This window comes from Penicillium bovifimosum, assembly GCF_028826915.1.
Source record: "Penicillium bovifimosum strain IBT 22155 chromosome Unknown utg000002l_segment0_segment0, whole genome shotgun sequence".
Classification (NCBI taxonomy): Eukaryota; Fungi; Ascomycota; class Eurotiomycetes; order Eurotiales; family Aspergillaceae; genus Penicillium; species Penicillium bovifimosum.
Window position 1 is genome coordinate 65,738 of NW_026622711.1, and position 11,489 is coordinate 77,226.

General features: G+C 49.8%; 4 protein-coding genes across 4 annotated transcripts; all 4 read right to left on the minus strand.

Annotated features, from left to right (window-relative positions):
* Nucleotides 1-142: 142 nt before the first annotated feature.
* Nucleotides 143-1,663, minus strand: N7515_001232 (uncharacterized protein; the record flags this gene model as incomplete). Its single annotated transcript, XM_056661976.1, has 4 exons — nt 143-931; nt 1,004-1,264; nt 1,317-1,414; nt 1,483-1,663. 4 exons carry the CDS (start codon nt 1,661-1,663, stop codon nt 143-145), a joined length of 1,329 nt encoding a protein of 442 aa, XP_056524089.1.
* Nucleotides 1,664-3,374: 1,711 nt separating this feature from the next.
* N7515_001233 (putative phosphatidylglycerol specific phospholipase) lies at nt 3,375-4,664 on the minus strand (the record flags this gene model as incomplete). The annotated part of the gene is made up of 1 exon (XM_056661977.1): nt 3,375-4,664. The coding sequence occupies one exon, from the start codon at nt 4,662-4,664 to the stop codon at nt 3,375-3,377; it is 1,290 nt and encodes a 429-aa protein (XP_056524090.1).
* A 2,431-nt stretch (nt 4,665-7,095) lies between these two features.
* On the minus strand, nt 7,096-7,574 carry N7515_001234 (uncharacterized protein; the record flags this gene model as incomplete). Its single annotated transcript, XM_056661978.1, has 4 exons — nt 7,096-7,204; nt 7,259-7,303; nt 7,369-7,442; nt 7,494-7,574. 4 exons carry the CDS (start codon nt 7,572-7,574, stop codon nt 7,096-7,098), a joined length of 309 nt encoding a protein of 102 aa, XP_056524091.1.
* A 1,405-nt stretch (nt 7,575-8,979) lies between these two features.
* N7515_001235 (uncharacterized protein) lies at nt 8,980-11,332 on the minus strand (the record flags this gene model as incomplete). The annotated part of the gene is made up of 5 exons (XM_056661979.1): nt 8,980-9,135; nt 9,189-9,993; nt 10,047-10,804; nt 10,855-11,258; nt 11,305-11,332. 5 exons carry the CDS (start codon nt 11,330-11,332, stop codon nt 8,980-8,982), a joined length of 2,151 nt encoding a protein of 716 aa, XP_056524092.1.
* Between the last annotated feature and the right edge of the window lie 157 nt (nt 11,333-11,489).

Genomic DNA, 11,489 nt, shown 5'->3' on the forward strand with positions numbered 1-11,489 from the left:
GAATCGTAATGCCTGGAGCTTTATCCTATCTCGCCCAATCATGGAAGAAGGTATTTCACGCCGCATTTTCATTGATCGGCAACCAATGGCAAAATGGCAACATGATAAAAGACATCAGACATGTGTTCCCAGGCGCCTTTTCTTATATCCACCGAAGTTGCCGTGCCACCACACAGATTCCACCCATTACTGCAGTTGCACCAGTACAGACAACGAGTGTCCCATAGCCACTTCCATATGCACCAAGCGCATGCCCTCTCCAGTTATCTGCTTTGAGCAGAGCTTCGCTTAGAGGACCGCTTGCGACATTCCCGATTCCACGTCCGGTCTCCATGAACGGGAAGATAACAGTCGCGTCGGCGGATGGGTTGGCTTTCTGCACCTCATGAGAGACACCTGCCCATGTGGAGGAAAACCCACCTGCAAGAAGCCCGTAGGCGACACAAAAGACGTAGAGAGCAGGGATATTAATGGCAAAGCCCCAAACAAAAAAGACCGCAAGAACGGTACCCACAGTCGAAATCAAGATGCAGGTAGTGATGTGATATCGATCGGAAAGGAATCCCATGATGACAGAGCCAAACACCGTGAACAAATTGACCAATGTAATGGTGAGAGATGCCATGAAGTCATTCGCGCCTATGCTGCGCGCGTACGTCGGGAGGTATATGGTCGGTAGGAAGAATCCAACAGCTTCTAAGGTGTTTCCAAGCTGGTAAATGATGAACACCTTGTCGTACAAGAAACGAAAGTTGAGCCGATGATACGCGATTTCTGTTGTCGGCAGTCTCGGTCGATGGAAGTAGAGAAAAGGCACAGAAAGTATGAACAATGTCACTGCTGATACTTGGAGCGTGGCTTCAATTCCATACTGGTCCAGAAGCCACTGGATGGCAAGTGGAAAGATGATGCCTGACAAACCCGACCCGGCCTAACGATATAGATCAGTTCGACCGTCAACAAAATCAATCATGGAGGGTTGTGCAAGGAGTATGTTACCCACCCAGACAATACCAAAAGCTAGACCTTTTCGTTTATCGAACCACTCAGACATGAAAAGGATGGTGGGAGTGTATGCAAAGCAGCCACCAACTCCAAATCCGATTCCCTGCGACAATATAAGATGGGTGACATTGGTGGATAAAGAACTAAGTCCCAGAGACAGACACATGATCACCACTCCAATTGTCGACACCCAGCGAGCAATTTTGGGAATTAGAATCATCGAGATGATTGCCAACGGAGCAAACAAGTATGATATGCCCTGTATGTTCTATTAGCTAAAGAAGCACACACTCATGAGTAGACCCACTTACCATGGCGCAAGTACCAATAACAGCAATGTTTCCTGATCCTTTGAAAGGTTCGTGTGTACTATAGTAGTCTTGAAATATTCCGAAAGCGAAGGCATAACCTATCCGTAAATGTAGGGTCAGTCCCAAACCACTCCAGGCATGTCTGATAACACTGATGCTCACGTACCCCAAACTAGAGCTTCCAGCATTGCAGAAGCCATAAGAAATAGCCATGCTTGGGCACCTCCATCAACTGGAGGTAACTTCTTCTCATCGTCCAGGATGATTCTGGTGTCGGACTGTTGGTCGGAAGGCATGAATGATGTGCTCCGGCTGGTGAAACTTAGGGAATACTCCTTCGGCTCCATGATGTGAAATCTCGCGACTCTGCGACGATGTGTTGTCTCGAGTGCAAAGTGTTGTGTTCTGGAAAGGCACGGGAAGACCCTCCTTTGAAAGGTTTTATGTCAGACACAGCTGTTTGGTGATAAATATAGGATACACAGAAGGAAATAAAATAAGCTAGTTAGTGGATGCTAGCTAGGTAGTTGCATGACGAAATAAATCTCCTTGACGCGAATCCTTCCAATTAGCGTACTAGGAAGCTGGTGCAAGCACATACCTGGAATTCCGGTAGACTCTGGCGCCAGCAATGTGACCGAATCCCTGGATATATACCGATATAGTCAGTCACAAAATGGCACGCGTCTGACTGGATTAGACCTTAGTGATCCATCGGTCACAGGTCAACTTCCATCCAATACGTCATTCAATGAACAATTTCTGGGATATCACTCCGTCAGAGGTCAGGCCGAGTGAACGATATGTCGCTGCCGATTTAGAGTGTGCCGATTCAGTGCGGGATCTGCTTCGACAATGATCGGAGAGAAATGTCAACAGCCTTGTCAAGGCTTGGCTGACTAGAGTGTGTGCACAAACCGCCCCGCTCAGCGACTAGAATAGGAAATGGAATGTTGATCGGGATCACTGCATAGCAGAGTTCGTGTGCTCGGGGAGTTCCTTATTGATAAGAGGTATTCAGCTGTCATTGGCAGAGCCAGCCTTCGAAGGAGAAGGGCCTTCCCTTGCTAGATAAAGCTTCTTGGCTGGCAGGGCTGGTCAGTGCGATATACTCTTGCCTCGACGGGCATAGCTGTGAGACACAACACCCATGCTCACTTAATCCATCCCTCGCGGGTACAGCAAGAGATACAGATGCAGGTTCGGCCAAAAGGCGGACAAGCTACAGTATGTTTAGTCGCTCACAAAAGGTCGCAATGTCGTAGCCTTCGGGGGAGAAGTTGAGCAACATTCCTGCCACCGGAGCTAACGTGGGTCTAACTCTCGGGTCAGACGGCCTAATCTCCTGGGCATGTCAGAGATTCCACCTTCATCATATTTGATGGAACTTGTGTCCATCAATTCTCCACAAACCTGTTGTTCATTGACGGTTTCAACCAGACCTGTTGTTTGAGGAAATGGCCGAAGTCAAAGCGCATTCAGATATCCCTCACAGCTTGACGTATTCTGTGCGACCATGTCCTATGTTTTCATTCAAGCGACTCGTAGTTGGCTTAAAATAAGCTTATCAGCGAGTGGGCGTAGCACGTAGTCGGTAGGCAACGAGAACACGGCCTCGGAACCTGGCCCCGGCGCCACTAGGGCGTTGCTGAGTAGCCCCTTCCTGCTGGACAATGGAGACATTGAAAGGGTTATCGATGAGCCATTGATTCTATTCTGTTGGCCCTTTTCTCTGTTTCTGTTAGTATTGGCGAAGCCAGTAAGGAGATTGAACGGATGTTCAGTGATGGCCTTGGCAGTACGGACGAAACTTGTTTTCGGTGAGGCTTAGTGCCTCAGGCCTTCAAACCCCTTTTCGCTTCTCTCATTTATCTTCAGATCACTGCTCCGCCAAGAATGTACTACAACCAGAATTTATTTATCATGTCTCTGAAGCTTGCGTACAGGCTCAGACGTTGAATCGTTCTTATTTCTAGATATCAGTATTAAGTGACAACTCGTTGGTCTTCGTTATCTTAACTGCGACTATTGACAAAAGGGGAACGCTAATGTGAAGACTCAAAAGTCCGCTCCTTGCGGCAGCTTCTCCGGAGTATCACTTCGGAACTTGTTTGTGATCAAGTTCCCGAAGGAAGGCGACCAATCCACTCGGGGAGATAGAGAATCTAGTCCCCAAAGCTCGGAGACAAATTTGAGGATAGAAGTGTGTGTAAACTCATTCCCCTCGCCGTCGCTAGGCTGGTGCTGCACGAAACCCTTGGAAACCCAGGGGGAGATCAATACTGTCGGAACTCGAACTCCCAGACGATCAAAGTGGAAGGTATACTGTTCACCATCCCTGGCGTCCTCCGTGTAGGTCAGAGTGTCCCCAGCGGGCACATTAGAGGGAGGCGAAACGTGATCCGCAAAACCGCCATGCTCATCCCAGGTCAGAATGAAGAGGGTCTCATTCCACTGCGGAGAATTGCGCACAGCCTCGTAGACGCTCTTGATGAAGTTCTCGCCCATGTTGATCGGGGACGGGGGATGCATCGACATGTAAGAGCAGCACTCTGGGTTGATCCAAGTGAATTGCGGGAGTTCTCCAGCCTCGGCGTCACTATAGAACTGAGAGATGGGAACGACATTTGCTTTGCCATGTTTCGCAGTCCAACTGTAGAAGAGGGAGTCAGGCAAGAACGGGGGATTCGACTTGGTGGAGTTCTCATAATTCTTCCAAGTGATGCCCTTGTCTGATAACTGCTCGAAAATGGACTTCTGCGGCAGCTCGGAGTTGAGGAACTCGGCATCATTTTTGCCATGGCCGTGTGAGGTGCCAGAGGTCAGGTAGGCCCGATTGGGGTTTGTGGGACCAGGAACTGAAGCAAACCAGCGATCAAACAACACAAAGTTCTGGGCGATAGTGTTGAAGACAGGGATGTGCTCTGGTTTGAAATAGCTGATCGCCTCGGACGCCCGTTCCAAGTCATCATGTGGGTAGGAGGCACGCTGCTCACTGATGAACCCATTCATAGACGCTTGGGCTCCTGAGGCAGGGTGGTAGGAGCCGTAGACTTGCATGTTGCCACCCGCGATGCTGTGATTTGGGTCATCGGATGCGATATTCTTCGCCGTTGGCTTGGCGCAGACCTGATGTGAATCTGAGAGGGAAACATTGGCAGGATTACAGAATTGAGGATTCTGTGGGCCATCAATGCTGGAGTCATAGTCGAGTCCACCGGCAAAGTGGTCAAAAGACAGGTTTTCCTGTACTAGAACCACGATGTTCTTGATGTTGCTCATACCCGATGAAGCGGGTAGCGCCGCAGCGCCCAGACTTAGGGCAGCGAGGAGTAGAGCGCGTGTCATATTGTTTCGAGGGTGATGAGAGACATGGTTGGAGAAGTTTGGCGGCCTATAAGTATTTCTCTGATACACCCATTCTACTCATTTTCAACCTCTTAGAAACCCCTTCCATCGCATGTGCACGCATATGCACGCATGACAAAAGTGTCCACGCTGTCGATCGTCCCCCGCGTCGGTGCATGGGCCACGATCTCACTGTCATTGGCCAATACGACCCCCCTGTCTCCGAAGAAAAAAAAAGAAACAAAATCAGATGCTCTTGATTTTGGGACTTTGAATGTTAGACCCAGATATCGAGGCATTTTGTGACCCTATCGTTAGTTACAAACAGGGCGGAACTGTTTTTGTGCCTGCGAGAATATCCCGTGGAAGTTTCAGAACACATCACTCGTCAATTTTGGCGTTTCAACATGATCCATAGTGACATCGCATGCACTTGCTCGGTTCAGTCGGTCTCAATTGTTTTATTCTTTCCGGGTCCAACGCTTTCAACATCAGAGCTTTAACTTCATGGTCACCGCACATTCGTCGTGACTTGATTTTCATATCTGCATATCGCAGTCCCCAACATGAAACTCGAATGTGTCATGCAGGTCAAACTCGCGTGCTCATCATTTGATAAGTTTGATAATGATATCAGTCTTGTGACTATCATGGCTCGTTTTGAACCGCCCTTCTAGGGCCCTACATGAACCTTGGACTTCGCTGATCTTCCTTTGTCCCCCCAGCTCACACCTCCAAATCCGGTTGATTGATTTGAATGGAGGTAGTCTGAGGGGTAAAGTCAGCGGTGAACCACGAAGTTCAAGTAGTTGCAGCCCGTGTGATCGAGGCAGACAAATCGCACGACGCCGACGAAGAAGGCGAATTCCGAGTCGCCTGATATACAGGAGCAAGGTAGGCTCTCATTAGACATACTACAAATTGGAGAATGCGCCATTTGGGCAACGTTAGTCGTTGATAGACTTGGAATACTTGAAATTTGCTTCTGGATTTCTGGTGGATTGATGCCCCATTATGGAGGTACCGACATTGCCCGGAATAACTCTCGTGCCGCTGAGCCCTTTGGACGAATCAACAGAGTAAAAACGTGTCGCCTTCATGCTGGTGCTCGATTTTACATTCTCTTAAGGATGGAGGTTTATAAGGTAGGTGTGCTTTGATTCAAAACAATACTTAGGATCAACGGTCCAACAAATCTGTGTTCTCAGAGCTGGACTGGACAGGAGACACATGAATGTTCCAAGGATGGTGGTGACCGAAGGCGATAGATCTGCAGTACCAATGGAACCATGAAAAATTGAATGCCTTGTCCATAGCATCAAACACCAGATCAGACGAGGCACATGTAGGTTGCAGTGGAATTATTGGGGCATTTGGTAGGGATGGACTTGCCAGTTGACGGAAGGCTTGCCAGTTGGCGGCAAGCTCGCTAAACACGCGTCTGGAACTCGGCACCTACACTAGGCCATTGAGAGTGTACGTGCTCACTAGCTTCACTCGCTTATGCACATTGCACCCACTGCTCTCAATATAGGAATTTTGCAAGAACTGACGGCTGGCGCACGGATTCCCCAACAGGAAAGTGCTCCGCCAGGTTGAAACTGCAAGCAGCCTTCATATCGGCAATACTGTTAGCACCGACAGCGCCATCGATGCGCGACCGTGTTCACAAAAGCATGAACAATGGCTTCCATATCAACGCATCCGTCTGCCACCTCATCACACCACAGCCGCCGGCCAGACTTCTTGTGCTCATGCCTTCGGCCAAAATGACTATTTAGTACTCGATCAAAGAAGGGCTTCGGTCACCGTAAATTCCCAAGTGGGCAACCGTGCCCCCTCAACGTCTCGCATCCAAATCCCTCATTGCAGGTGACCGCAGACCACAATCTCGAATCAATTGACGTCGCTATTGTGACACATGGCCCACGGCAATCGCCGGCCTCAGGGGTAGAGTTTTGTATATGAAGAAGCTTTTCTCGCATGTCTTCCCTCTTAGGAAGGCGCGAGATGCGCTCCACCCTAGTGCTGATCCCCATGGCGGTAGTATCAAGATTTTGGTGGCAGATGACCATGAGGCTTCATAGCGTGATTGGCTTTAGAGATGACAGTAACGCCATGGAAAAAGTTCTCCTCCACACAGTCCGCGAACCTATGGTTAGTTTCCCACTCCTGATATTCTCCCACAATTTATGTTCGGTCCTAGGTCGTTCAGAAAGTGCCGGCAGTCTTCATCGTACGTCCATGAGATAGTGCGGCTCTAACCTACTATATACCAATTTAGCCTCAGACCGTCGGAGGATCGCGAATAGCATGGAAGAAAGCATGTTTTGAAAGAATGGCTTGATTTGATACTATTTACTGTGTACCACTTCAAGCCAGAGAGAGGCATGCACCAACCCCCGAACCTTGCAATTATCGTTGTGTTTCTTCAGAAAGATGCCTGGCAAAATATCGACTCGATGACGGGAATTGGGTCCTTGCCCGAAGAGTGTTCGCCGGGACTTAGGAATGTGTTGTGGCCGGTGCAGTCAGGGCCACTGTCTCATTGTTAGTGTGATTCCCGTAAAACCAGGGCTGCTAACTGGACTTACGTGAACAAGCGACATGGTTTTTTCAGAGAGACTGTGAGTACATCTCTGTGACCTGTTAGTTTCGGCACAGCGAGGCAGCTAAATGTTGGGTAGGTGGACATTGAACTCACTCTTCCTCAATGGGATGGCAGTCATTCAGTGGTACATCAATACCACGGCTCTTTTCGGCAGTTTCAATTCCCACCTACATGGTCTGATTAGCAATAGAGCTTTCGATCGGGGAGAATATGCGCACAAGAGTCCGCTTGGGATCCTTTGCCGCCGACGCAGAGAGAAGCATCAGGCTCAGAAGCGACAATTGTTTTAGACCGTACATGATGACGCAGATATCACAAAGAGCTCCAATGGCAGTACTGTGTAGATCTGGTGAAACGAAGCAGTCGACAGTGCTGAGCTGGAAGTAGAAGGTCGAGGGCCCTTCCTGCAAGGAGATGCCATCTGTCTTTTTCTGCCCTGCTATCCCTTGCGTCTAGAGCTCCTGCAAGTTTCAGGGGATATGACCAACAGCAGTCGGGAGCAAGACCCATTTTTCCGTTATGATCGACCTTGCAAAGGAGATCAAAATGTGATTACCATTTGGTCTGACCTTTGGGGGTTGTGGTCGAAGTGCAGGATTGCTTTATGTACATCCGCCTGTCGATGTCCATGGTTTTAAGGATGAAGTTGGATAAAGTCGCAGTTTGTACAAGTCTCCATCGAGAAAAGGACACAAATATAAGTGCTGTATGATTCATTGAATGACTCTTGCAAGGCAACAGTATGTAGAGTAAAGTGAAGAGGAAGTGCCCCAGTGGTGTGTGGCTGATCTCCGCACTTCCGCCCAAACTTCAACCGCTGGATCTTTTCGACTATGTATGCTCCATTCGTTCTGATCTCTGAATCCTAGGCTACAGCGATGTCGCTCCGATAATGATTCAACTTGCCTCTTTGTGATCTGGAGAAGCAGTCGGACTGTCGCCCCTGATCAATTTCACCACGAATGACTCGGCTCAGTTGCACGCGCTTCGCATTCACACACCTCATTTGAAACTTCCAATGCCATGCCCCCAATTTGCCCCCCTTCCCCATTGGGCGCTCTGGGCTGAGGCAACAATGGATGTTGCCATAATCCGGGATCTTAGCATCACAAGAGGAGCTGCGATGTATGCTCTTCAAAATGGCGTACTCCAAGCGCCGACTCCGAGCGATCACAAGACCAAGATCCAGCACAGTCCTTACCACAATGGCAACATGGCGGCAGAGTGAATGGGCTCTTGATGTGCTTTGGCGGCCACTATGAAGAGACAATGTGCTGGGTTCCCAGTTGCGAAGATGCGGCGATGCCAAGACCCGTCGATTTAGGAAGGTGTAAAAACACGGTCACCAGATCACATGATCCAGAATTATGCCAGATTTTTGGCGCGCCAAACCCAATCAGGTTGCGTCAGGCCCCCAAAAGGCTTAGTCAGCATTGCTGGAAATAGCAGGCGGTGGATAGCCAAAGCCACCGCCTTTTGCAGGGGGACGGCTAAGGAAACTGAGGCAACGTGGACGGACCCGTCCACGCCTGTGTTGAGCTGGGCGAAGGCCACTCTCGCACTGCACTGATGGTTATAACATGAACGCACGAGTTAGACTCCGGTCAATGAGTTCGTATTCATTTGATTAATGACAGGCAGGTTTACACACGATCGTCGATATGTGGGTTGTTGCCCCGAGAGAACAAAAAGACTACTAGTCTACTACTGCTGCCCCTGAGCCATCCCTCGACTCTTCCTCCACTCTTCTACAATCCCAGCATAAGCTGAAGGCCCGTACACGCCAGTTAATTCAGTGTAGAAACCTCCTCCGAGCCGGTATGGATTGAGTCCCAAATCCCGCATGAGCATGTCGTTATACTAGCACAAGATGATTAGAACGTATCCCTCCATTCATGGTTCTCAAAGCATACCTGAATAGCGTCAACTTCGAGGCCAGTTCCTGTCAATGAGCCGAGAACTACATCCTCGGAGATAGCCGACTCCATCGTCTCCAACGAAATATCCGCCAGAGAAAGAGCCTTGCCTGCGGGTGATTTCAGGTCCTCTGCGTCGAGCCCGCCTGTTAGAAACGCCGCCACCCACAGAGCCTGGGCCTCTGCAATAACAGCAATAGTCGATGATAATATTACGCCGAGTGTAGCAAAGGAGCGGTCGCCCTCTGCCACTAATTCGGGCGCCACCATCCGTCGGAATAGACGGTACGGCAGCAACTTGCGAGATGTTGCCCATGATGGGGGACTGCGATCTGTGAGAGCGCAACCTGTAGTGTCCAAGGTTTGCTTGATCAAAACCTCAGACTTACGATCAAGACCGTCCCAGTGTTGGATGCGGGCGTTCCTCGTTTCCTCCAGTGGCCCATCGATTCTCTCCGGCGAGTCGGCCGAAATCAAACAATCGCCGTGGCTCTCCCTGTCACCCGAGACCGAGCTTACCAAGGCTGATAACCCCAGTTTCAGACGGAGGCTCGTAGGGCTAAACCGAATTGGGACTATCGGCTTATAGCCAGTTGCGTGAATGACAAGGTCAAGCGCATCGATGCGGCTACCATCTGACAAGTGCACCGTAGCCCTGGTGGCTGAATCCGCTGTTTTATCTGCGCTTGCAGCCGCGATATCTGCGATGACCGATCGATAAATATTGACATGCGGCAGTCTAATGGCCTCCCAAAGATCACCTTGGTTTGCGATGCCGATACCAGATACACAGGATACAACACTAGAAATAGTCAATGAGTGATTGATTGAAACGAAGGGCCCCAGGTAACTCACCTGTTCTCTGGGCGGAGCTTTTCCATCTTCGCGTCTGACCCGTATTGTGCTGTGTCCTCTAGCCCTTTATCAACTGATCGCCAAAACGAACGAATCCACCATCGGCCTAGTGGGTTTCCATGGAACAGCCGCGCTAGCCATGAGCCCTCCCAGTGGGGACTGCCCGAAGGACCGAAAGATAGACGTTTGGGGATCTCGTAGCAGCATGGGGTGAGATGCGAGAGCAGCCGGGTGCTCGCCGCCTTATCGCTTGCAACAGTGTCGCCATTCGGAAGAGTGGATGTTGGAGGCACCATCCACGAGGGCCCGGCACCTCGATCGCGGATAATCCAGTGCACCTGGACTGGGCTGTCTTGTGTTGACCTAAGGCGTAGCTTGGGGTCATTTCGATGCAGAGTTGCAAAGAAGTGCACTAGGTCAAAGGATGACTTTGCGCCGCCATATATTGCAACCGACCGCAACTGTGAGTAGGGAGAACCATTGACTGGCGCGCTCACAGCCTCGGACTTGGTTGCTTTCAGCGGCTCGTAACCCATGTGTTTCCGGGCCCAGATTCCGACATCCTTGGCGTGGATTACTGGTACAGGAATATCTGAGGCCATTGATGAGGCGTTGGTATCCGGCATGTTTGGCACCGAGGTGAGTCCTGTAGCCAACACCAATTTGTCGCAAATAACGGTTATGTTTCTGCATGGGTTCCCAGCAATATTGATATCGAGCTTCCACTCTTTGCTCTCCAGGCGGCTGATGCTTCTGACCTAGGCAGGCTTCAGAAATATTGACTTCGACATAGACTGGGGCCTCTTACCGTCCAATTCAATCGGATATATCTGTCAAGTCTCCATTTTTCCACCCACGCACGAAGATACCGGTTGATCTTCCAGCCTGCAATGAACTGGTTTCTGGTGTCATTCCCATCTTCCTCGGGGACCACACGGGAAAGAGGAAGGTCACTGAACTCATACAGTCCATATGAGTTCTGGCTGAATAAGTTTGGATAGAGACGCTCCTCAGCCCATGTGCCTCCTATATCCGAGGCCGAGTCAATCACAAGAAGGTGAGTCTCAGAAGGGTCTTGTGTAGAAGCTCCGGTATGCTCCGTAAAGCATGTGGGAATTTCGATATTGTCGTCGATCCTTTTCGCTGTGTCTTCACTATCATAAGCTCCAGTAACTTGCAGATATGTCTTCGCTGCGATCAGACCGTACAGCCCTAAGAAGTTAGCCCAAATTCAATCAGCTCGTTCAATGTTAATTACCTGCTCCGACGATGACAATCCGTCCCATGGCGGCGGTGATTAGCTAGCATAGGGGAAAAGAAGTTCACGGGAATTCTGTTGTTTTCAGCTGTCGAGTACAATGAAATAGAACAATACTTAGCGTGGCATGGATCTTAACATTGTTCCTGTGGGGTCTCGCAACAACAATTCAGCAACGCCCTGCG